Below are 24,507 nucleotides of genomic sequence, written 5' to 3'. Positions count from 1 at the left end.
TTGTCTCTCTACGTCGCGCCTCAGTCACTGGTCCGTATTCTTCTTCTTCTCCTACCTATTCTACCTTTTTTTTTTTTCGTTTTCCTTTTCTATCACAATTTTCAAGGGAGCGCACACTTTTTCCGTTTCTCTTCCCGCCAGGTGCGATTCGTCGCCGTTGTGGCGCGAGATCGCACCGGACTTGTGAGACGACAAGAGGAACCAGCTTCGAAGAGAGTTCAACATGTGGACGAAAAACTACTCGCAGTCTCGTCGTTGTTTTTGAGCTATCGCGTTTAATTGACTCGAAAATAGTGAACACTAGGGATTCGTTTATGGCAGTGCATGAACAGGAGGCGAAATCGAGGATCGATCTGTGTGCTTTTTTACACGCGTTTCGTGGATACAAGTAAATAAATATCGGTGTAGAAAATTGACGTTAAGTTGAAGCTTGACTTTTGTGCATTTTCACTGGGTTAAGATCGTCGAATCTTTCAATCAGTATGAGGAACTCGGACACAAGTTGCAGCGTGAAGATAGACCGAAGTACGGAAAAATTGAACAGATCTGAATTAAGTAACACAAAGTCCACCATTTTTCTGTTAAACCTTGCATTCTTCGACACAATTCGTGAAATTCGGTTCGCAAAGAAATTTCCGAATTAAGTAACACAAAGTTCTCCATTTTTCTGTGAAAAATTCGTGAAATTCAATTCACAAAGAAACCTCTATTTCAACTCATAAATTCTGTCGTATCTTCAATCACTGCAACGAAAAAATCCACCTGAACGAACGCTTGTCTTCATATCTAAAGGAACAACATCAGATTCTTAAGGAACCAAGGCACTCGAGATCACTCTCACGGAAGCTCGTTTATGCAAACGTATCGACCCTCGACTCGTCGAATTTCCCGAGAACCGTGCGCTCTTCGTGCCTAACCTCTCTCTATCGACCGACAACAAACTCTCTCGATCGCGCACGCGATCCAGAAGATCGATCTGCGCTCGGTGACTGAGGGTTCCGACTTGGCTCCGATGTCTTCCGCGGAGATTTCCACGGAGCGCGACGCTGCTTCAGGCATTTTCACCAAGAGAAATAGGCGTCGCGACGCTCACACCGGTGGCGGTCCTCTGACGTAGCGCAGCTGCGGTGTGAGCGAAAGGTTCAACGTGTTGGTCGCCTCGCAGCAATGAGGTTCCAACAAGCAGGCGGTGCAGAATAGAGCGACCAACGCCAGCTGAAACGGCAAAGCTGTCCTCAGGATGCGCCAAACCCAGCTCTGAGGAAGATCAGGCTCGCTGTCAGGATCTCCTCCGCCGTCTGTTGCGCCCTTCTTCTTAGGCGAGATCGCCACGATCCGCTTTCCACCTCCCTTCGACATCTCCGTTGAAGTGGCCTTTTTGCGCTTGCTGTATAGACAGGGCAGAAGGAAAATCGACATTTTTTTTAGAGAATTTTCTTTCTTCGTTAGCTGTGTTGTTCTGTATAGCATATGGTACACTGCAGAAGCTGAGGAGTTCGGTTCGGTGGATGTTTGTTTGTTTGTTTGCTGGCCTTCGGTTTTTGGTGATTCGTTTTCGATGGTTTTTGGAGGAGGTTTTCGGAGGTTCGATTGTGTTGTGGATTTAAAATTGTGTGATGATTTTTGGAACTAGAACTGCTTATTTCAATAATAATTGTGAATAGTTTAAGGAATAATTGAATGTTTTAATTGTAGGTGATTCTTCAATTTCATTTAAAAATTTCTTCTAATACTGGTATTTTTCGTGTGCCACGAAACGTGTTAAGCGACTACTCAGTGTGAATTGTAGTGTACATACAGGGTGCTTCAAAGAAGTGTTAACACTTATATGGAGAATTTGTGTATGTTTTCTTTTCTTTGGAGAGCACCTGGAGAAGGTTCCAAAAATGTGTTGACAATAATAGTGAACGAGTGAATATACTGTATTATCAGTTATGTTAACAGTTTCTTTAAACACCCTATTAGAGTAGATTATATTCTATTTCTGAGGTTTCGAAGATGTTGTGTTTCTTATTAGAACTGAAAATAATTCTTTTCAAAAATGTATTCCATCTTTGAATAAAGCAAAGAGTAATACACTGAGCAAATATTTTTGAATGTTAATATGTGTGCATTAAAATCGTTTGTGATTTCGGAAATCAATTTGTGATATTGTTTAAATTGAAAAAGTGTTCTTGTGAGTGGATTGATCTGGAACGAGGAAGAGTCTGGCTATAGCTAAAAATTCTGCAGATAAAGAAGAAAAATTCGTGCAAGCAGACGTAAAAGAGGCTGTGAAAGGAGATAAATAGTGTGAGAAAAATGATTAGAATAGTATACAGGTATTAAAATATGATAAATTACTGTGAAAATGGACGAACACGTAAAATAGATCCTGGCGATTAGTCAGCCGAACAACAATCATATTAGTTTCCGTGTTGAAGATTAAATTAATCCTAAAGTCGACTAACCGCGAACTTCATCTAGCTACGAGACCTTAAGGTGTCTCTGTAATCAAGTAAATTAATTTACAGTGTCCCGTGGGTGAAAGTGAAGCCGGGAAATGCGTAAAAGGCAAGTTCTCAGGGAAATCAAATCATTCCGAGTGTCTCCATGTCTTGAAACTTCTATTGTTAAGTGACTTTCACGAGCAATTCTAACGATTTTTCACGTTTCTACTGGAAAACGATGGAAAATTTGTTGAATTCTGTATTTTTCCTTTGTTCGAATAAAATAATAAAAATAACGGAGGCAAAGACATTTCTGGAATTTAACAGAGGGAAGGAAAAAAAGACGGGGAAAAATACGAGTCGACGAGCGAGAAAGGGAGGTTTTACAACTTTTTTTATGATGCAATATGGCCGGCATTCTATGCTCACGAAAACTAAACCTATTACCGTTGCCACCGTGCAGTGATTAAATGCGACTATAAAAAGCATCCTTCAAACAAAGTTAAATAAGGTGGCCGCGGTGATAATGGGAATTCGGAGTAATTGCGATTGAAAGAGCGGGTCACGAAACGGATTTCTTTAGGGGGAGTACACACGTTTCAACGCTTTTCTTCTATGCCTGATCTGGATTTTCTGCTTCTGTAAATATTCATCCCGAACGAAAAGTAGAATAAACTTTAAAATGTAAGTGAATTTAAGTAATTTTGAAAAATCTGTAAAACTCTAAAAGCTAAGTAACTTTTACTCTAAAATTATTAAGATTCTAGAATTTAGGTAAATTTAAAATCTGTGTAATTTTTACTCTAAAATCTTAAAAAACTCTGAAAGCTAAGTAATTTTTCCTGTAAAATCTCAAAAACTCTGAAAGCTAAATAATTTCTCCTCCGAAATCTCAAAAACTCTAAAATCTAAGCAATTTTTAAGTCAAAAGTGGACCAAAATTGAATCAATTGAAATTGAGGTGTTTCTACAAACCAGAGACAATGATTTTTACATAAAAATTCTGAAAAAATTCAAAGAACTCAAAAAAACCAAGGTGAAAAAGAAATATACTTTCGATTTTCTCTTTTCACACGAAGTTTCATCGACGAAGAATAGTCCTTGGTGTAACAATTTCTCGGTTGTAAGTTATAAGGAGAATAGACGTGGAATATTTATGGGAATGCAATGCAGTACGAGGTTCTTCAAGGCGGTTTCCATGGGACAAGAAGACGGAGAACGTCACGGAGCGTTCATTCACAGCTAACTTCTTATATTCAAATGAGTGGACGCGTTATGGGAGCAGAACTATGAACGAGCAGGCTCTTGTCCCCACGTCTAAATAGACGCCTTCATTCTTTGCTTCTCATTTCGACGTTATGCAAATGGAATGCGCGCCGAGAAGGTCGTTCTTTATTCCCTCGAAAGTCTTGAAACGCCTGAATAAATTAAAAACCACGCGTCCGTACGTTTACCTCAAGAATACTGTCTTTTTCGTTTACTTTTTTGCCCGTATGTTGGAAATGATCAAGCGTTCGAAACAAGCAAGTGCGTTCAGTGACTTGAAAATGAAAGTAATATCACCGTGATTTAATGTTTGCATGCGATTCATCAAGCTTCGGGAAATGGGAAAATAAACGCGCTGATATTCTAGTAATTATTATTACGTTTACGAGTTATAATTTTTACTCTCATCTCAAATTCTCAAATCTCTCCGTTTCTAAATTTCTCAAATCCCTCAATTTCTAAATTTCTCAAATCTCTCAATTTCTCAAATTTTGTAAATTCTCAAATGTCTCAATTTCTCAAATTCTAAATTTCTTAAACTCTCAAATCTCTCAATTTCTCAAATTTTGTAAATTCTCAAATGTCTCAATTTCTCAAATTCTAAATTCCTTAAACTCTCAAATCTCCCAATTTCTCAAATTTTGTAAATTCTCAAATGTCTCAATTTCTCAAATTCTAAATTCCTTGAACTCTCAAATCTCTCAATTTCTCAAATTCTCAAATCTCTCAATTACCTAAATTTCTCAAATTCTCAAATCTCTCAATTTCTCAATTACACTGGCAAAATGATTCCAATAAAAATAAGAACAAACATAAACCAGATCAGCATATTTCCATCTAGCACGGTATTTAATTAGCGCAATACTCTCACATTCTACAATTACAAACTACAAAGAGATTCAATTTCTCTTCCAAAGAGGAGCACACAGTTAAAAGGTTAAAGCAAGACAGCCGCACTTTTTGCACCGAGTTACAAAAGAGTTCTCTGTGCAATCAAATTTGTCAGCCAAGCGATAAAAATGTAAAAAAAAAAAAGAAGAGGTACTCACTCCGCAAAATGATGGACCTGGCTGCTCGTTCGCTTCGCAGCTCGCGCCTCGACGCTCGCTGCCGTGCGTACGATCAATTCGCGACAGTGCTTCTGAAGATCCCGGAGCTCCGTTTCCGCGTCTTCGACGCGTTTCCAGAGTTCAGAGAGCGCCTCGCTTCCGGGCGCAAGCTGGCTCTCCAAGCTACGGGTCAGTCGACGAAGGGCGGCCAATCTTCTCTCCCGTTCGCTCAACTCTTGCTCGCTTCCGCTGTCGGAGATCCCACTGTCGGACAGCGAGCCGCCTTCCTGCGTTAGACTGATCGGCGACGAGTCACCGAATTTCGCCGCCACCCCACTGCTCACTTCCTCAGTGCTCGAGTCTTTCAACACTGTCCCGTTCTGCAACAAGAGCATTCAGAACGCTCGACTTTGATCCGAATTGTATGGGCTGATAATAGCTTTTTTGCTCCTTTCACATTCTTACAGAGGTGATTCGTACCGGTAACTTTGCTTGTCTCGATAGTTCTTTTTTTCTTTGTTTTATATCGGTGTTGCGTAATCGTGTTATAATTGTGAAGGGTAGAAAGTGGTGAAAATGTTTGAAATTCTACCATTCGAATTGAACAGCTGATAGAATTTTTGCTCATTTGAAATTCTTAGAAAGGTGATTCGTTCAGCAATTCTGGTTTTCCTTCGTTGGGGTTATGTAATTGTGTTGTAATTGGGGAAAAATGAAAGTGGTATGTTCAATTGTTTGGGAAAGTTAGAGAAAGTGCTTTTGATTTCTCTTCCAATTGTTGAAAGTAATTCATTCAATTATCCTTTATCATAGCTGAAACCAAGTATTTCGAGTAACGTATGAATAAAATATAAGAATTTTTGCAATACAGGAAGAAAATTTCTATTTTTCTGAAATTATTTCGAACTGTATATAATTTGCACGCGAAAGTGAAACGTTCCATCTGATAGCAAAAAGAAACTTCACACTTGTATCAGTTTTATCTGCTATATTTATAAACGTATGTCAAGAATTATCCAAAAATTTGCTCGAATTAATTAATTCTAATATGCAAATCCAAATTTGTCACAATTTAAAAGTGAACATGGTCTTTTACTAAAGATTTTTGATCCATCGATAAATTAATTAAGCATTCGCCGCGCAAAAGAATTTTTGCCGTCAAACAAGAAGAATTAACGTTAAACGGTGCAATTTAATTATATTTTTTCACGTTCGTTGTAAGTCGCGTCGATGCCTCGAATTTCCCGGCGATCGATTACAGGGAAAATCACGAAAGGATGTGCTTAAGCCGTGCCGCTGATTAGATCACGAGATGCTGATAGGTATAAATACACCCCGGGAGAATACGATATCGAATATTGCATAATCCAGCGTTGGTTATTGCCGCCGGGCAACCGGAAGGCGTATAAGACGATTATACAGAGGAAGAAGGGGGGCAAAGGATGGGGTGAGTGCAAGAAAGGAAGCAGACGGAATTCGCAGGGGCGTACGATGTCAACTGGAACGTTTCAGACTTTCGTACAAATTTTTTTCAATCTTTTCATTTCTTCGTTTATGAGACAACAAAGTTTTGCTGAATAAAGAACGAAGAAGTACGAGAGACGAGAAAATTAAAGGATATTTAATAGAATGAGGATATTAGAAATTTTCGTCAAATTTTCGTCAGTGTGAGAAATGACAGGTTCCAGATATATTTCTGAAGTACAAGGGTGGAGTTGAAAGATTTATCGAGGTAGAAATATATCACACGTTTTTGACTGAAAAACAATAAATCGTGCAAGGGATACGTGGAAGGGATCGTTCTTAACTCTGGACCTGACAGTGTGAGTAAAAAATAGTACAAACGAAAATTCAGCTTTCTTCAAAAAAAAAAAATGCACCTGAGAATCGTCGAGGTGTACAAGAAAATTCTCCACGAGCAGAGAGAAATCTATGAAAGAAAAAACCTTCCCACGACACAGTTGAAAAATTCAGGAACAAAAAGCTTCTCTAGCATCCCGTCAATCATCGTTCTCAACATCCTCCTCGAGAAGAACACCTCTCACAGACCACCATCCCTATCACTCGCGACAGATACCAGCGTCACGTAAGCCGTTTCGCTTCCGATATGAACTCGTTCCCCCCGCAGTCAAAGAAACCAAAGAGACGAAAAAAGGGGGAAATAATCGCGAAAAGCAAGGAGAGAACAGAAAGGAGGGACACGAGGCCGCGACACGAAACTCTGATACCAGACAGCAAGCAATGGTAATAGTAAAAAAAGCGGCAGGGTGCGGAGGATTTCGAAACGCGAGAGCCAGAGAAAGAGAGAGAGAGAGAGAGGTGAGAGAGATGAGAGAAAGACAGAAAGAAAGATGAGAGAGACGAGAGAGCAGAAGAGAAAGAGAGATGAAAGATACGGAGAGAGAGAGAGAGAGAGAGCGGCGGAACGGCCCCAAGAGGTGAGGGGACGAGGAGGAACGAGAGGGTTGGTTTAGGCTGTTGCAGCTACGGGTCTGCGGAGAAGAGGAGAGGAGGGGGAGGGGGAGAGCCTCCGGTAATGAAAAGCGCGATCCGCATACCAAGTAGCAACCTTCAACCTAACCTATATATAAGTCGGTATACTCCTGTATAACGGATAGTAGGTACGAAGTGAGTCTCGAGTCAGAATCCACGTTGCCCGAAGGACCAATCACGTAGACAGAAAACTGCGAGAATTCCTTATTTCCGGCCGATCTAGTAGGGCGGACTCGGTAACAGGGCCACACTCTCACGGAGATCCTTCTCTCTCCTACTATGGCTAACCTTGGAATATATCGCGTGTCATCTTGGAGCACAGAGGGAGTTAGGTCGCTGAATACCGTCTTGGAAGAGTTCGAATCGGAAGGTTTTATCGACGGAACCCGGGGTTCGATTTCGTTCGTAGATATTGATGGAGTTTCCCGAGGTTCGTTTGTACCTTGCCAATTCGGCAGAGTTTCCTTTACGGATGGGGCGATATAAGAGGTGTCTTTGGGTGGTGTGAATATATTTGAGAAACGATTTTGGATTACTCGAGTGAAATTTTGATTTTCTTTCGTTCAAGAGACTTCCTTTCAACGGCGAAATTCTATCGAGTTTCTTTGCGGATGGAGTGCTTTCTTTGAATTCGAGTCCCTTGCAGATATTAATAGAGTTCCATAAATGAAGAATTCTTCTTAGCTTCTCTGCAGCTAACAGCAGAGTGCTTCTGAATTCTTCTGAACACGCAAACAGAGCGCCTTAGAGTTCCACGTATTACTTTGATCTCTGTAGAATTTTCCCCAAAACAGCAATAGAGTGCATTTTGGGTTCTCTCGAAAATACGAATAGAGTGCTCTCAAGTTCCCTCGTCACAAAAATCAACCCAACATCTACCAATCGCTCCACAGAAATCCATCGAACACTCTCAAGCTCTCTCGAGACAAGTCACTAGAGCGCCTTCGAGTTCTCCTGCAGATATCGACAGCAAAACAAATATCGTATATCCCGCAGCAAGCTATCTGTCCAGCATACGAATTGTTTCTATCGGATCTTATAATTAGACCCATCTAATTCGATCGCGGCGTATAATTAGGACTTGGCGACGGGAATGAAACTAATGTAACGGTCTAAAGGGCAGGCAGATAGAGAGGATGAGGCGCGTGATAAAATTGTTGCCAGGGCCTCCTCTCGCCATCTCGATGAGTTGGACGAGAGGCAGCAGCAAGCAACCGCAAAGGTGAACCTCCTCCCGAGGAAGGTTCTCGCGGACTCTGAATTATTGCAGGTGAAAAGTAAAACTGGGCATTACAGAGATAATTGGCCCCGTGCAACGAGTCCGGCAATTTTTTCTGTCTCCTGTTAATTCGTGATATCGCGTTACATAAATTCGCCGTTCAACTCTCGTGGCTCTCCCCGGGCAACTTCTCTTCACCAAATGAAACGTTCTCCGTTACGTTGTCGAGACGTCCCGCGGAGATTGTACAACAAACGTTTAACGTTCTGTTTATCTGTTGTTACAAAGAAGTTACAAAACTGCGGTTTATTTAAACCGGGATGAACGTTTAAACGGACAGTTGGCGTTTCTGATTAAAGAGAGACTCGAAAATTTATGCTCCACGATGGAAATTAATCCGGCAACAAAAAGTTCATGTCGAGAAACAGAAATTCTCTACGAATCGCCAAAAAATAAGGAAACTTTTCTAATTAAGTCTAGCCTGATCAGAAGTTCCCAAGGATTGGGTTAAGTTTCCCCGAAAGAATCTTCTCTTCCTACGCTCTTCTCGGACAATCCAGAGTAAAAGACGAAGAAAGAACCGAATGAACAGTCTGATCAAACACACGTGGCCATCGTTTTTCGCCACCGGAAGCGCTAATCAGCGAGCCGAGCCTGTTAGTTCTCTAGGCCAGACCGTAGAAAGAAGCGTGGCCGGTCTCGTCGACACCGGTGCATCCGCGGGCTACAATTGGTCAGTCGAGCGATCCAGGCAGCGATATTAAATTTGTATTTTTACGCTGATTCCACGGGCCATTTCCGTACGTGAGGCGAAAGGGAATCGTTCGGGCGATTAACGATCCGTGCTCCCTAGGGAGTCGCTTTTGCTCTGAGGTAGCCAACACCATCTTACGACTACGGGCGACTCCGGTATGTGATCCTAAAACTCCTACGTCCGTCTCGAGCCGACTTCCTATTCGCTAATATTTTATTTAACGTCTATCAAAATTTATGGATTTCTCGCCGAAGGCAACCGATAGTTGGGGAATTTAATGTTCACCCGGTAGACGCTTCGCTCTCGTTTGCACGTTAAAAAACACGGAACAATGCGAGCGTGCTGGTGCTGTTTAGATTAAATATACAGATGCGAGAGAGTGTTTGAGAGGAATCGAGAGGGTTTCTGTTGCGAAAGTGAATCGACGTGAAGTCGATACACTTTGGTTTTAATAGAAATGATTTCACCTGTACGGTGCGATCCTTTTCTTCGTTTTGTTTCTGACTGTATGACATAACTAAGTAGCGTGTTATGCAAGAGCATTGTATGCATTGTTTCAAAGCGTGAAACTGCTGAAATTTCATCGATGGATCTAAGGATAAGAGAAATCTAAAATTGATAAGGCGAGATAAACCGAGTCTCCCTGATTTGTTGCGTTATCTTTGCAACAGTAAAATTTAAATAATTCACCTAAACTCAGAATTTTTGCTACGCATAAGTAGATTAAAAATGGAATTTCTTTCACTTTCCATATTTAAATATAAATAATCTCACGTCAATTCCATTCAATTTATCAAAATTTCTAAACATCACCCATTAACGTTTTCACACACAAACGCAACGAGCAATTCCCCTAATCCCGCGGAAATAAATACAAGCAGAATCGGCAGTCGCAGCGGAACTATTACCGTTCCATATCTCGAGCCGCCCCCGCTGGTTTTATCGCTCCAATCGGAATTCCTCCTTCCATTATGCCTTCCTCTTTTCTCGTCCTTACGAGCAGCAAAGGTTTCAGCAAAGGGAAGGAAGAAAAAAAAGGAGGAGGAAGAGGAAGTAAGGTGAGCTCGTAATGTCGAGCACTTTGTCGAGCACATTGGAACGCGTCTCTTCCACGATGGGTAAAGGGTCGTATCGGCAAGAGGAGAAAGAAAGATGTAACCTGGAGTGCATGAAATTATCCCCACGAGTGTTGTAGATCGAGACGAAACCGAGCGGATTATTCTGTTCTTGACGGGACTTTGAACACGCTCGAAAGCGACTCGCGAAATGAGTGCAGCTTGGTTCTCGTTCATGGGGGTTGCTGCCCGTGCCTTCTCTCTTACCTTTCTTAGGGTGAAAATATCGCGTCGCGAGCCATACGTCTTCTAGACAGGCGAAATAAGCGCGGGGACAATTGGTAGTTGCGACAGCTCGATTTGTGCTGCTGTTTTTTCTTCTTCTTGTTCTGTGGGGTGATTGGTACGTTGCTTGGTGGGAAATTTGGTAATTTGGGAGGTGGAGAAATTTTGCTGCGACTGATCGAGCTTTCTTGTGAGAGAGAAATATGTACTTTACGTCTTCTAATCTAACTATCTTCCGTATTTTTTACTTTATTGCGAAGGACAGTGTTCCGTGACACTTTGCGTACAAATTTAATTTGGAGAAATTTGCAAATTAAGAATAGGTCGATGCAACTTAATTAAAGATTGTTAGTGAGAGAGAAATATGTACTTTCCGTCTTCTACGTCTCTTAGGAAAAACTCCCAATTCTAAATATCTTCGTTATTTTTCACTCTATTGCGAAGAACAGTGTTTCGTGACACTTTGCGTACAAATTTAATTTGAAGAAATTTACAAATCAATAACCTCCTAAAAATCTCAGTGCAAGCATAAAATTGCTAAATGAACAAAATATCGAACTCCTCACTGTCCACTTTGGAAAAAGAAATAAACAACGAATCCACTCATCGAAAGTACCCAAACGGTTAAGATACTTCGATACTCGAAATCAGCTATCATTTAACGCCACCTCGAACTCACAATGCACTTCGCGCATCCCTCGACCAAACCACTCCCACATAAGACAGTGATTTGTAACACGAATTCCACCCCATAAGCTTCGAGAGTCCCGCTGAAAACTCGGCTCAGCCATGAACAACTTTGTTAATAAAGGAAAATTGCTCGTCGCGAAGAGGGATTATATACGCACTATAAATAGTCCTGCGATACTTTTCCGGAAGGTGCCGTCAGAAGGGGAAAGACGGGGGGTCAGATTAGAGGGTAACGTTTGACAGATGACACTTGTCGATATCGTGTTTCGGTTAAACGCCATCGCATCCCATCCCCCGTATTTCCACCATATATCCGTCCTGCATTTGCATATAAAGTAAATCTCTCGGGCAAGGTCGGCCCCGCGAACCACCTCCACACGCTTTTATGGACTTAAGGAGAAAAGTAGCTCGAGGTGAAGCAGGTGGCAGGTTTGTTATCACGACTTCCGATTGGCCTGGTCCGTGTTCCGCTTGTCAGGGAAACGTGCCGCCCGCCACGCGATATTTCCACGTCGACGCTGCTCATTTTTTTTTTCTCTCCCTCGCCCTTCCAGCTACGCGATTAGAATAACTGGTTCCGCGCGATCGCTCCACTTATTACCTTGCCCGCCTACGAATTCTCGACGAAGCTTCTGTTTCGTAGTTTCGTCGCCGTTTAATTGTTTGCTTCGTGTGATCGACGAGCGATTGATGGTTGAAAGGGAACATCTCCGAGTGATAAGCATCGGGTTTGATGAAACTTTTGTGTGTAATAGCTGTTAAAAAAATATTCGACGAGTATTCTTTTATGGTAGCAATAGAGGTAGTAAATATATTTAGTCTGATATCTGGAAAATTATTAAAGATGTTAGAGATGTAAATTGAGGAATTTTGAATTTTTCAACAATAAATTTGAAAAACGAAAGATAATAAATTAGTCTGACCAAATATATTTATTACCCTTATCTTTGAAGGCGATTTTCACTCCTTGAATGTGGACGATTGTCAACAGAAAAGATACGAGTGGAATTTTGTTTCGAATTAAATACCTACACAATTTTGAAATAATAAATTAACATTGCATATGCTTTGTGCGACAATCTCAATATGTATTTGCAAAACAAAGTTCGAAGGTGACCACACAAATGGCTACACTAAAAACAAAAAATACTTCTAAGAATGGTATTGGTTTTCGTATACAAAGAAAATTCTATCTATTGGGTCAGATAAATAACAGCATGGTTCTCTGATCCCTTTGAGAGAACACCCTTCGCTATCCAATGTTTCTGCAGAAGAAGAAAAAACAGAGAGTCGAAGAAGAAGAAGAGGCTTTTCCGCGGTGGAGAAGACGAACCAATAAACATGATTCGACTTATAATCTCGCCTTCCTTAGGAGAACCATATCCCCAGGAGTTCTTCCGCTCAGCCAATCTAAGCGGGGAAATGGTTTTATGCACACAAGTGATACCCACGGGAACCGTTACCCCATCCAAGGACGTTGAATAATTGCTAGCAGCTATCTAACCGATTGAAAATCAAGGATGCCGTGGGAATATCGGCTAAACGATTCAGCAAGGATTTCGTCGTTTCCAGTCCTGATAGCGTTTAATTGCTGACCGCACAATTCGTTCCTCGCAATTATCAGTGATCGTCGAAATGGAATATGTGTTGCATCGATCTTCTCGTAGATTTACATTAGAAGAGCAAGTGTTTCGTGGAAAATATTTTTTAACACACCCAACAGAACAAGTGTAAATATACGAGAAAGCAGAAAATTAAAAAATTAATAAAGATAAATTAGGAAAAAATTAGTTTCTAAATAAAAATTACCTTGCAAGTGCAAAGCTTCATTTAAACAGAGTAAAATAACTCACAAAATTTACTTCAAACCTACAAGGGAAATCTGATTTCTTGAAAAAAGTGTAAAATCCTCTTTCACCCTGAAAAAAACTCTTAAAAAATTACCAACAAAATTTGATACCTAGGAAAAAAAAACAAAAGTGACAAGACGATCGTGCAACTCTTCCAACTTCTCTAACCTCAATTTTTCATCGATACTCTCACGATTCCGTCAGAATTATCTATTACGCGATTTTCGTGCGTGAAGAGAGCCCGAAGCCAATCTCATCCCCTCGAACAGGTGAACAGAGGAGGCGCATCGTGAAGTTCCAGAGGTCCGTGGAAACAGTAATAGGTATCATAGCAGCGAAATAAAGAAGGAAAGGCGTGATCGTGGCGGGAAAGGGATGGAAAGGACCGAGCGTGGACTCGAGGATAGCCATTATCCTTTGCGGGGACGTGGATCACGATGCAAAACGTTCAGGTCTGAGCGCAGTTAGCGAAGGCCCTCAACTCACCTCTCTCGATTCTTCTCTCTTTAGCCATTTCAATGCCTCTCTAATCGTCACACGTAACAGACGTACACGTACGTCGTAATGGAATCGAACAATATTCGATTCGATCGCGGCGAGCAAAGCGTATCGTACACGGTGAAATACAATTTTCTGACCGATCCTGAAGATAACTTCTTCTCGAACGACGTGGATGTGAATATTTTGTCGTTTCCTTAATGCCAGATACGAGAGCGTTCGTACACGAAGGGAGGGTAAATTGTTCAATTGTTAAACTGCGCGGGTTGGCGGTAGTTGAAGTTTGAGGGGCTTTTAATTTTTTGAAATTCTACGGTGTGGTTGTGAAGGAAAATTATATTGTAAGGATTAGTATTATCGAGAGACTGAAGTGGAAGAGGAAAGGAATTGCTGAAAATTTCAGGACTGTGTTATTCTCTAGCTTACTCTAATTTAGTTTTGATTCACTTTTTATTTTAATATACAGAGTGATTCGCCTAATTTGGATTCTCCAACGTGAATTCGATTTCTAATAAAATAGAACTTCTATTGCAAATATTTCAGTTTTTAACGATCTTCTAATTACCATAAATAAGTATCTATAGTGTTCCGTTTAAAAAACTAAGGTGATTTTCAAAACTTCGTGAAAACAGTGTAGAGAAAAATAATTATTGCAACTATGTCCATCTGGAAATCGTGTAATTTTGATTTCACACACTTGTTCAAGTCGTCAAGTTAGGTGAATCGTTCTGTATTACGAATTAAAAGATTCTGTTTCATCAAAGAAAGGTAAATTTGAAGTGAATTTTGTCAGCTCCGAGGATTTGTTAAATACGAAAGTTACGGAATACAAGACAAAGAGTAAGGAACGATAAATTCCTAAAAACTGTTATACATGTTTGCGTTGACCGCAACCGAGACCCAGATGTTCATGAAGTAAAACGTTGCACTGAAAAATTTTATTGTCCAACCATTTTCCACGATTACCGGCCTCACTCGTTTCCGCAACGCTTACAACGCGTCATTGAATCAATCGAATAGCGCTCTAAAAACGGACGTTTCGCAAGAACGTAAAACGGTTCGCGGCGTCTAACCAAGGCGCGAAGAATGTCGGCGAAAATTCGATCGCTCTTCAAACGTAGATCACGAGAGATCGTTCGTTTGTCCAAAAATGGAGATACACTAGTACATGAAATTACTGCTAAATTGTATTAGATTTTTTACACGACTGTTAATTTTTTCGTATAGCAAGTTCAAAATCTGAGGATTCTCAATTCTGAAAGAAACCTTCGAATCTTTTATTAAACTTTTGATACACCACGTTCAGGATATGGAAACTCTTAAAAAATAAGAACTCGAATCTCTTGTTCAATTTTTCATACACCAAATTCAGAGTGTGTGGACTCTGAATTCCTAAAAAAAAATAAGAAATCTGAGTTTTCTCAATTTTCTCTCCCCTTTCCAGAAAATATCCAAGCTTTTCGCCACAAAATAAAATTACAAATATGAATTTCACATATCGCTTTTAACACTGATAGTGGAATAATTTAAAAAATATTAATTTTCCAAAAATAGTCAAGTGCAAATAAAAAAAACTGTCGTTTGTTGAGTTATGTCGCAAGCAGCGATATATTGAAATACCACGAGCAAACTAGTCGTCGAGGAAATTACGAGATCCAGTTGCTGTAATAATCCAGGCTGTCTTACCTGACAACTGATGTCTTGTTTCTCGGACAACAGCCTCGCGACGTGACGAACAGACGAAGCAACCTCCGACGTGGCTCCGGCTTGTAGGGCCACGTCCAAAACTGCAAGGGTGTCCTTATCCCTCCGCAACGCGCACTGAAGCTCCGTCAGACGTATACTAAACTGTTGAACGGCCTGTAGAGCGCACAATTGTTGATTGCCCCTGCAAAACACGGTTTAAAGTAGGTTAAAGTCGGCGAGAGCAGTGGGGATCTGATTCAGGAACGTAACTTTGTACCATTTCGGGGTCAGCAATTTTTCGAGAGACTTATCTAAGATCAGATGAATATGTGCAGGTTTTAAATGATTTTCGAATAAACTTGTATCGTGTTTCAAAATGATCATCGTCTATGCGAGAAATTCTCGCTAATTTTAAGGTGAAAGGATAAGAGTTACTTCGCTCTGTTCGCTGTTTGTACTTTAACTCAAGTTTTCGTGAATTCTTTGCTGAATATTTTATTGTACATTTAAACTGTCTGTCTTTATTAAATATTTAAAGTTCCAAGTACGAAGCCTTAACAAAGCATATCCGTCAGAATTTACAGAGAGATTGGAGGCGGGAAAAAGAGCGGGGCAGAGCAAAAATGGGGGAGATAAAGAAGGAAAGACAATTGATTCGAATTGAGCTAATCAACGAGTCCTAATTTACTGGAAACCATCGCAATTTTTTTTATTTCAAAGAAAGCAGTAACTCTAATATTAACAAACTAGAAATTCTTAATACACTTCGATCTTAATAAAATAAAAAATAGACCAGAAAAAGGTACGCAAGATGAATTTCAATAAATCAATGGCAACGCGAAATATCTAAAATTTCTCTCGAACTATTCGTTCGAAACTCGTATCCGCCGAAGGATGTACGCTTCTTCACGATGCAATCGATTCGTGACGCTCGATAAACACCAGTTATTCCCGGAATCGGGAATCGGTGAAAGCGAGCTACGAAATTGAATGGAAAAATCGCGAGCCGGGTCAACACAATAAAAAGTGGAACGAGGGCAAAAGCCTCTCGGCAAACAGTAAGACGTCAAATTATTAGCGGATCTCCCCGATGGCGGTGTCGGCAAATAGAAACACTTTAGGCCAATCCGAGCCGCCCTAGGCTCGTGTCTGAATAAAACCAGGAAAACTGGCATTGGCGTGTGATCGAAAAAATTCTCTTCACTTAACGAGCAAATATCTTTCGTAGATTTTAATAAACGATGAAAAAATTGATCGCACGACGAATGTAAAATTAAGAAGCAACTTCGTCGAGGTACAGCGACTACTATTTGGACACTCTTTTTGGAACAGTGTAACTTTTCTAAAATTGGACCCAACGACTTGAGTTTTCTTGAGAAGTTAGAAGGATTAGTGTGCCAGATGACGTGTAAGAAACATTTTGAAAAAATTGCAAATTGTGGGAATCACGTGGAAAATTGTAAAGGTCACATTTACCAACTTTTTGCGATTTTGTACGAAAATTTAAAAAATACGTTTTGTAGATTTATGTCAATTGTATACATACTGAAAATTTAATCGAAATTTGTTAACGTTGCTATAAGCTACAAAATCGCTGTTTTTCACGACTTTCGACTTATAACTGTCGCTTGTTTCTCCATCAACCGATTTCGACGAAATTTTCAGCATGCGCATAAAACGTACGTTTTAAATTTTCATTAGAAACTCCGATAAAAAGAAAGTTGTAAACAGTGACACTTACAATTTCCTTCGCGATTCCCACAAATCGCAATATTTTCCAAATGTTTCCCACGCCTCATCCAGCACACTAATCCTTCTAATTCCTCCAAAAACAAAACTCAAGTCGTTGGGTTCAATATAAAAAATGTTAGGCTGTTCCAAAGCGTGTCCAAATATTAGCGAAAGTCGCCGTGTACCGAATCATCGAAGAAAGGTAACTGCATCGAGTTTACCCACTAGATGAACTCGAAGCAGCCGAATCGAAATGGCAACGGAGACAATACGAGAGTGTACGTTATACAGAGGAGTCGCGTGCGCTCGTGCAAAGAATAGAAATTCTTGGGGAGAGAGCGTCCGAGGGACAGGATTGACCTTTGTAAAAGCCCAGTGGGTCAGTGGTAAACCCCTTTGCATGGGTCAGACCCCTATCAGACGGGGGAATCAAGTGCTCATACGGCAATTAAAACGCGACTCGGAACGTCGCGACGTGCCTCTCGCCTGGAACACGTATCAATTTCAAGGTCTGTGATTTGCTTGCCCTGTTCGAGGAACGCCCCTACGTTTACAGCGGATTCCATTGGTTTGCGCAAAAATTCACCCGCACGAGAATTTGAACCTGCACACAGCTTCGATTTGTTACTCAATCGTTTAGAAGTACGCTGCTTCGAGCAATTTTTGTGAGTGTGATAATTTTCTGAATTTTTATTCAACGAAGAAGAGAATTTATATTTTACAAGTTGAAGTATGATTTCTTTTCCTGACTATCCATTTAAACGTCAGCTGTTTAGTGTTTTAGTACTATATTAAGTAAGAAAAGCTGATGTATTATGGGTCGATTAAATTTGACAATCTTCAGTTTGACAAATTAAATCGAAAATTGGAATGAGAATTAATTTTTGTTACCGTTTTTATCAGACCTCGAGCAAAATCTGTGGCACGAGTTCGGCTCGTTATTACACGGCAAGGAGTTAGTATATTTGGGAAAAAAATTGAAAAATCGATGAAAAGAATTTATATTCCTTAAGTCGAAGTATCTTTGAAAAGAGACAAATTTTAAATATCGCCTATTTGTCGATGATGCAACGTTATACAAATCCGTTCAGGTAATGATATCCTCCCGAGAAGACAATTGCAAAACTTTTCGTAATAATGTACCGTGTGGAATAGTTCAAATAGAGGTTTCTTTGGGCAGGCGGTCACTTTAGAAATGTCCAAGATTAAACTCGCGATCCCGGGCTAAAACTAGTAATCCCGTGACACGGGTCGAAATCCCAAAGATCCGAGCCCTCGTTGCCGGTACCTATGGTGTCCACGGTTCCCGCTGTGTTTGCTTTCGAGGCTTCATTGCCTCTCATAATATTTGCCCAACGTCACACGCCGGCCAGCGAACGGTCAGTCAATGATCCTAAACCAGCTATTCCACACGCTCCGAAACTCGATAACCTCGTATAGCCTCTCGAATGGGAAAAGAAACTCTCTCTCTCGACGAGGAAGGAAGACATCGAGGAATTGGAAATGTAGTTAAACGCCTAATCGCGCGCTTCGTGCCGCCTAATTGATCTTGTCGGAGGATTCTTGCATTAAGGTATCAAAATTTATGGGCTGAAATTGGATCGAGAGATTCTTTGGCTTTTCACGAATTGTTGGAGTTTCACAGTTCTTGAAAATTTGTTTTCAGCTCCTCCGTTTTCCGAATTTTTCCAGATTTCTCCCACTTTTCTGAGCCCCAACATTTCGTAGCCTTCTTGATCTTCCTGGTTCTCAATATTTTGGGGAATTTTGCTTTGCTTTCAAAATTTTCTGCTCTCCGATTTTTCCACGTTCTTAAATTTTCTATTTTCCCAGTTTTCCCAATTTCTAAAATTCTCTACCCTCCCAGTTTCCCAAATTTCTAAAACTGTCAAATAGCGATCCACTTTCCTCAATTTTCATTTACTCTTCTATAATCACTCCCATAACTGCTAATATTCTCAGTGTGACGCCGTTTTACCATCATTTCCGCAAGAAATACTCAATTTTCGCGAATAATCAAATGCATTTTGAATACTCACTTTTGGAAAGTCTCGTCCCAGACTCGATACAGATCCGCCACGCCATCCTTAAGCGCGGTGAAGGTGAACGAGGCGGAGTTACCGAGATCGGTGATCAGTCTGTGCGTCGAGACGTTCAGCGCCAGCATCGCCGCCTTGCGATCCCTCAACGCAGCCAGTTCGGCCTAGAACATTAAATATACATTTTTAGTGGTTGCCTTCTTCGACTAACTCGAACGAATTGCCCCGTTCTCGTGACTGCGATGCAGGGGCGAGCATTGGGGTTGCGGGTGATGTATAAACTGGTCACAGCAGTAGACTAAACCGAGCCAACTGTATATCTTGCAACAGAAATAAAGGATGCTTCGTCATTCTTATCGAAAGTTACACCCAGAGACAGTATACCTGTCGTCTTAACGACATGGACCAAAATAACGATCAATTAAAATGAATTAGTTACAAATCAAGTTAAGAAATTGGTACAAGAGACAACTTGCATACATTTTTGAAATGTTTGAGTAAGTCACAAGTTAAGCAAAAGTTAGTGTAAAACGTTTGAATCCATTCTTTTCCTTTCCTTGCATTCCTTTTTTCCTGTATTTTCATATGAAATAGTAATACTCCATAAACTTTCTTCATTACAAACGTAGTGATACTAAATTCACGTACATTTTGTTAAAAAGAAAATCTATTAAACTTTACTTAACAATACTCCTGCACAAAATTATTCGAACAAACTGGCCGATACCAACAGCCCACCCCCTCAATCACCCCTTAAAGGACTTTAAACAAACTGACTGATCCTAACAGCCAACCCTCTCGATCACCCTTTAAAATGATCCCAATCAATCTCCCCAACCCAAAAACACAAAAGAAATCTACATCCCCCTCCAAAAAGGACGAACAACGAAACACCTGAAAACATCAAATACACACCTTGATCCTCATCGAAAACCAGCGATCTCCATAAACATTCAAAAAAAAACACGTAGCAACCCAGCTACCTTACGTTCCCCGTACGTTCGGCATCGAGCACAGGAGGCCAGACAGGTGGACATCAAGACCGAAATAAGCGTACGTTTATCAGGAAGAACATAGCCGAACTATAAGGGTTGTAAGAGTCGCAAGGTAGACGATGGAGTAACCACGTCACGTTGTCACGTCCCCGCCGTCCTACTGCAGGAGGCGACCGACGAGGGCCGCATAAATAAACCCAGCTTTACGACGCAGCCCGTAAGAGAACGAAAACGAGAGCCCCTCCGCTTTCTCCGTTCACCTCCCCTCCTCCACCGTGTCATTTCTCTCGCGTGACGATAGCGGGAGAGCTCGAGGAGAGCCTCGTAAAACCTGCTCTCTCTCTCTCTCTCTCTCTCTCTCTCTTCCTTCTCCATTTCTCTCGTTGCGGTCATCTCGCGTCTCTTCCAACGTTCGTGCACCACCATTCGAGTAATTTCTGCCGTCGAAACGACGGAATTTACTACTGTTTCCTTCTTGCATTTATATTGTACACCGATCCTTCCTCCACGCTTCCTCGGAATTCCGGCGAATCCGACGAATTTCTTTCGCGTTCCATCCACGCTCTTCGAAATTGAAAGTTTCAGAGGTGGACAGGGGGTGCGAGGAGAGGGAGATTGGTTATGTTAGGTGGTTTTAAGAAATTGTGTTTCGGGCGAGAGATAAGAGGAAAACTGGGTTTGTTCGATGGTGAAGGAAGGAAGTGAACGGAGGAGGTATTAGTCAGACACGATTCGGTAGGTAGATGTGTGGTCTGACTACGGATGACTGGTTCTACTTGATTCGTCGGTGAACGACGAATCGTTTGAAGAGAGAAGTGTAGATTTTTGAGGGGGGAATTGTTCAGGTGGGAAGATTGATAAATTTGATTGAAATAAAGGTACTAAGGTTACTTGAAATTGTTTAATTTTGTGAAAATTGATGTTGCACGGTACAGTTGTTGGGCTTCGATAAAAGTTCGCCTAGTGACTATGTGATGTTGGATAGGAATGATGAAAATTAACAAAAGTAACGAAGAAATGTTTTACAAAATGTAATACATATATGTCGAATGATGTTTATTTTTTACCTTTTTGTTTTTAAGTTCTTTAATTATGTATATTCTAGTGAAAATAAGTGTTTCAAAAGATTTTCCAAATTTTGTGACATTTCGACAAATATGGTGAGTTAGGTTTGGTAAAAAAGCTGACACTTGGCTCTCGTTCGAGATTTTCATCGCCCTCCATCAATCAACGGATTTCCCTAGCTGCAACGGGAAATCATAAGGTTCGTGGAACGCCACGATGTCACTGATAGGATTTGACGTGGAGATTAGCTTTACGTGATATGTATGTCACACTCCGTTCTCCATTTGTTACGATCAACACAATATATCATTATTATTCACCTCATCCTGTGAACTCCTGTCTTTATACTCTGATATACTCGCGTTTCTTATCACTATCCCTCCGAAACAAGAAAAATACCTCGCGATTTTTAACACAATTTCCTTCTCTTGTTAACTTAACGGTGAAAAGAACAAATTGAACCACGAACCCTTGTACAAGTGCTTGGAAACGAGGCACAACGTTGCGATACACTCCGATCACCTTTTACAAAAACGGCAAACCTGAAGAAATTACCTCTGTCTATACTCCCACCAGATGAATAAAAAAACCTCTGGTCGGTCTCATCAACACACGATTTACCAACGAGGTCCGGCAGGACCGAATCGCTATTCCTCACAGCGGCCGATAATCGATGCAAATCCGTGCACGAGCAAACGACAGGCAGAGCCGTGATTCTGGGCACGCTATCAAAGAGGTCAGACGCGTGAAAAGCGCTGGTTCACGCTTCGCGTGCGTGAGACTCTGCCGCCTCTAAACAGATGGAGAAAAGGAGAGGACGGAGAAGCGGAGAGACGAGGAAAGGGACAGGAGAGAGGAGAGATAGAGAGACAGTTAGAGAGAAAAGAAGAGAGGAGAGAGAGAAAGAAAAGCTCGCTGTCCGACAGCGGTCGCGACGAAAAGTGGCTGGCATTGATATTCCAGGCACATCGCGAACGCAGAAGCAACCGTTCCCCTCTAACCACCCACCGCATCGCCTCCTTCCCTTTGCTGCCCTGGTCCAGCCTCCAGCAACCCTATCTCTCTCTCTCTCTCTCCCTATTTCAGCCTTTCCCACCCCTGTCCTTTCCCTCCCGTCGCGGTTCCAAGCACACCAGACACGCACATTCCGATCTAATTCAATTTCCAATCAACAGCCAATCAATTGATTCGAATTCGGTATACAGAGCGGTCGACTGGCTGCCGTTGCTGCCTCTGCATGCCTATGAGCCTTGCCTCCTCTCTCCTCCCTTTCTCGAGCTTCGCGTTTCTCTCTGTTCCTACAGCCACGCGTGCACCGTCCAACAGGGCAATTAGCTTTTTACATCGCTTCATACCGATGTACTCCGATCGCGACATCTTGGATTGTTCCAACGAGGAGCCGAGACGGTCTTTCCAGAGTGGTTTTTCGAGAGGATACTCGGGTGAGAGGGATTTCGCTGATTTGGGCTTGAATCGAGGGTAATGAGGTTGTTTGGGGTGCACGATGGGAATTGTCGAATGTGGTAGGTGGATGTTGCTATTGTGGGAGATATACTGGGTTCGATTATTGGTGGAGGATTTTCAGGACTTTCGAAATGATCGATGCTCTTTTGACTGTGTAAGTTTACAGTTTAGTGGATCGTGGTAGAAGTAGGTATTCTAAGTTCAATTTTGTCGTTGTTGTGCAACTCTGTTTCAATTATTTGAAAGTGAATTAATTATAGGAAAGATACGTTTCAAAGAATATTCGTCATAAATTGAAATTTCAGTATGTTGGATTCGTATTTGAGTAGTTTCAATGTGTTCGAGGAAGTTTTCTCTAACCCAAGGAAAGAAACTTTAACGAGTGAATTTTCACGATAAGATCTGAAATTAACAATATCCAGTTAACACTTGTACATTATCATCAGTAATTACATAGACTAATAAAATTAATTTCAACTCTAAATCACATACACTATCGCTTATAAATATTTATCCACACACTTTTTCCTCTTTATTCATAGAAATTAAAAAGTTTTCAAAAAAGTTGCAAAGCAGGTTAAATCTTTCGCCTTTTTAATAAAACTGCTCGTTGAGAACATTATGAACAAATACTTATAAACGGTAGTCTATAAACAATATTTTACACATAATCACCAAAAAAACAAAAAATTAATAGAAATGTCCCAATTTTAATATTTCTACATACTAGAAAACATTTGTGTCACATAATAAAATCAATCAACGTTAAAATACTTCCCAAACACGAACATTCTTCTACGTTCAACCGGAAAGTTTCACAAGACACCGATCAAGCTCTGTACCGAGCAAGTAGTAAGAGTAAACGTGCAAAGCGTTGTTTCACCTTCGTGGAACATGCCCCATCGTGCAGCACACCGGCTCTTTTTGCCATCGACAGTACAGTATTTTAATTGCCGCGCGTCGCGGGAGAGACGCGGGCTTTTTAAAAGGGAGGCCGCCACCGGTCGGCGCAAGAAACAGCAGCGCGGCGTTCGAACGCGATCGCACCGAATAAAGGCACGGCATCAGACCGCTCGAAATAGCTCTCGTATCGACGAGCCGCTGGCTAACGAGCTTCCGAGCCGTGAAAGCCTTTCGCGATTAACCTCTACTGGCCCTGACGAACGCCTCGAATCTGTATACGTACCTCGTTTACGATCTTAAGCTGCTTCGAAGTTTGTTAGACGTGGACGCGCGCGGAATTCGTGCCACCGATCATCGAGAACAATCGAACCATGCTACTTTTTTTTTTTCAAGCTTTTCAGTACGAGACGCGTGTGATTTTCGTGGATAGAGTTTCTCGGGTAGAATTTTCGTTTTGCATGGATTAGCGGTGAGTTGAACGAGGTTGAAGGGAAATTTGGGGACGGTTAACCCTTTACTTTATGATGTTCTTTGGCGATTATGCAGTAGGTAACAGAAGTTCTGGGACGCTTTAATAATTCACTGCGGTAGAACGGAAGACGGTGAAAAATTGATAAGCCTGTTGAGTGATGTCGAATGTGCGAAATGTTCAAAATTAAAAAACACCTGTTAGTACCTGTGCAAATGAAATATTTTGCGATCCGAGGTTTTTGCACGAATACAACAAATTTCTAAAATTTCTATCAGACTATCTTTAAGAAAAAGCAATTCTTGAAGTGTTAGTAGTATGAGCCACAACTAAAACGTAAATCCACCCCCATTCTGAACACCCGAAAAATTCGACGATCCATAAAATACATATAAATAAAAATCCCTCGCTAACGCTGCAGAACGAAGAACGAAAATTTCGAAGAACCGTGGAACAATGAGATCGAAGAAGAAACGAGTAGAGAAGACAGAAATCTGCACCCTTCGGAACGAGACACACGAAGACTTCTCAAATAGGTCTTCCTGTCTGCGGTAAAAATGCCAGGCG

At 41.2% G+C, this 24,507-nt stretch overlaps 1 protein-coding gene across 1 annotated transcript in view; it reads right to left on the bottom strand.

The window, feature by feature from the left end:
* Positions 1-987: 987 nt before the first annotated feature.
* The window catches only part of LOC108576557, a 168,161-nt gene continuing 144,641 nt past the window's right edge, over positions 988-24,507 (bottom strand). Inside the window, exons 18-21 of the mRNA XM_017939571.1 lie at positions 19,045-19,208; positions 15,275-15,476; positions 4,745-5,124; positions 988-1,387 (exon numbers count right to left, since the gene is read on the bottom strand). Coding sequence (XP_017795060.1) covers positions 1,090-1,387; positions 4,745-5,124; positions 15,275-15,476; positions 19,045-19,208 — 1,044 coding nt within the window. The 3' untranslated portion in view covers positions 988-1,089. The remainder of the gene's footprint in view (positions 1,388-4,744; positions 5,125-15,274; positions 15,477-19,044; positions 19,209-24,507) is intronic.

The sequence above is a fragment of the Habropoda laboriosa genome, unplaced genomic scaffold (genome assembly GCF_001263275.1).
Source record: "Habropoda laboriosa isolate 0110345459 unplaced genomic scaffold, ASM126327v1 scaffold346, whole genome shotgun sequence".
NCBI classification, from domain to species: domain Eukaryota; kingdom Metazoa; phylum Arthropoda; class Insecta; order Hymenoptera; family Apidae; genus Habropoda; species Habropoda laboriosa.
Note: the sequence above shows the minus strand (reverse complement) of the source record. Positions and strands in the feature narration are given on the sequence as shown.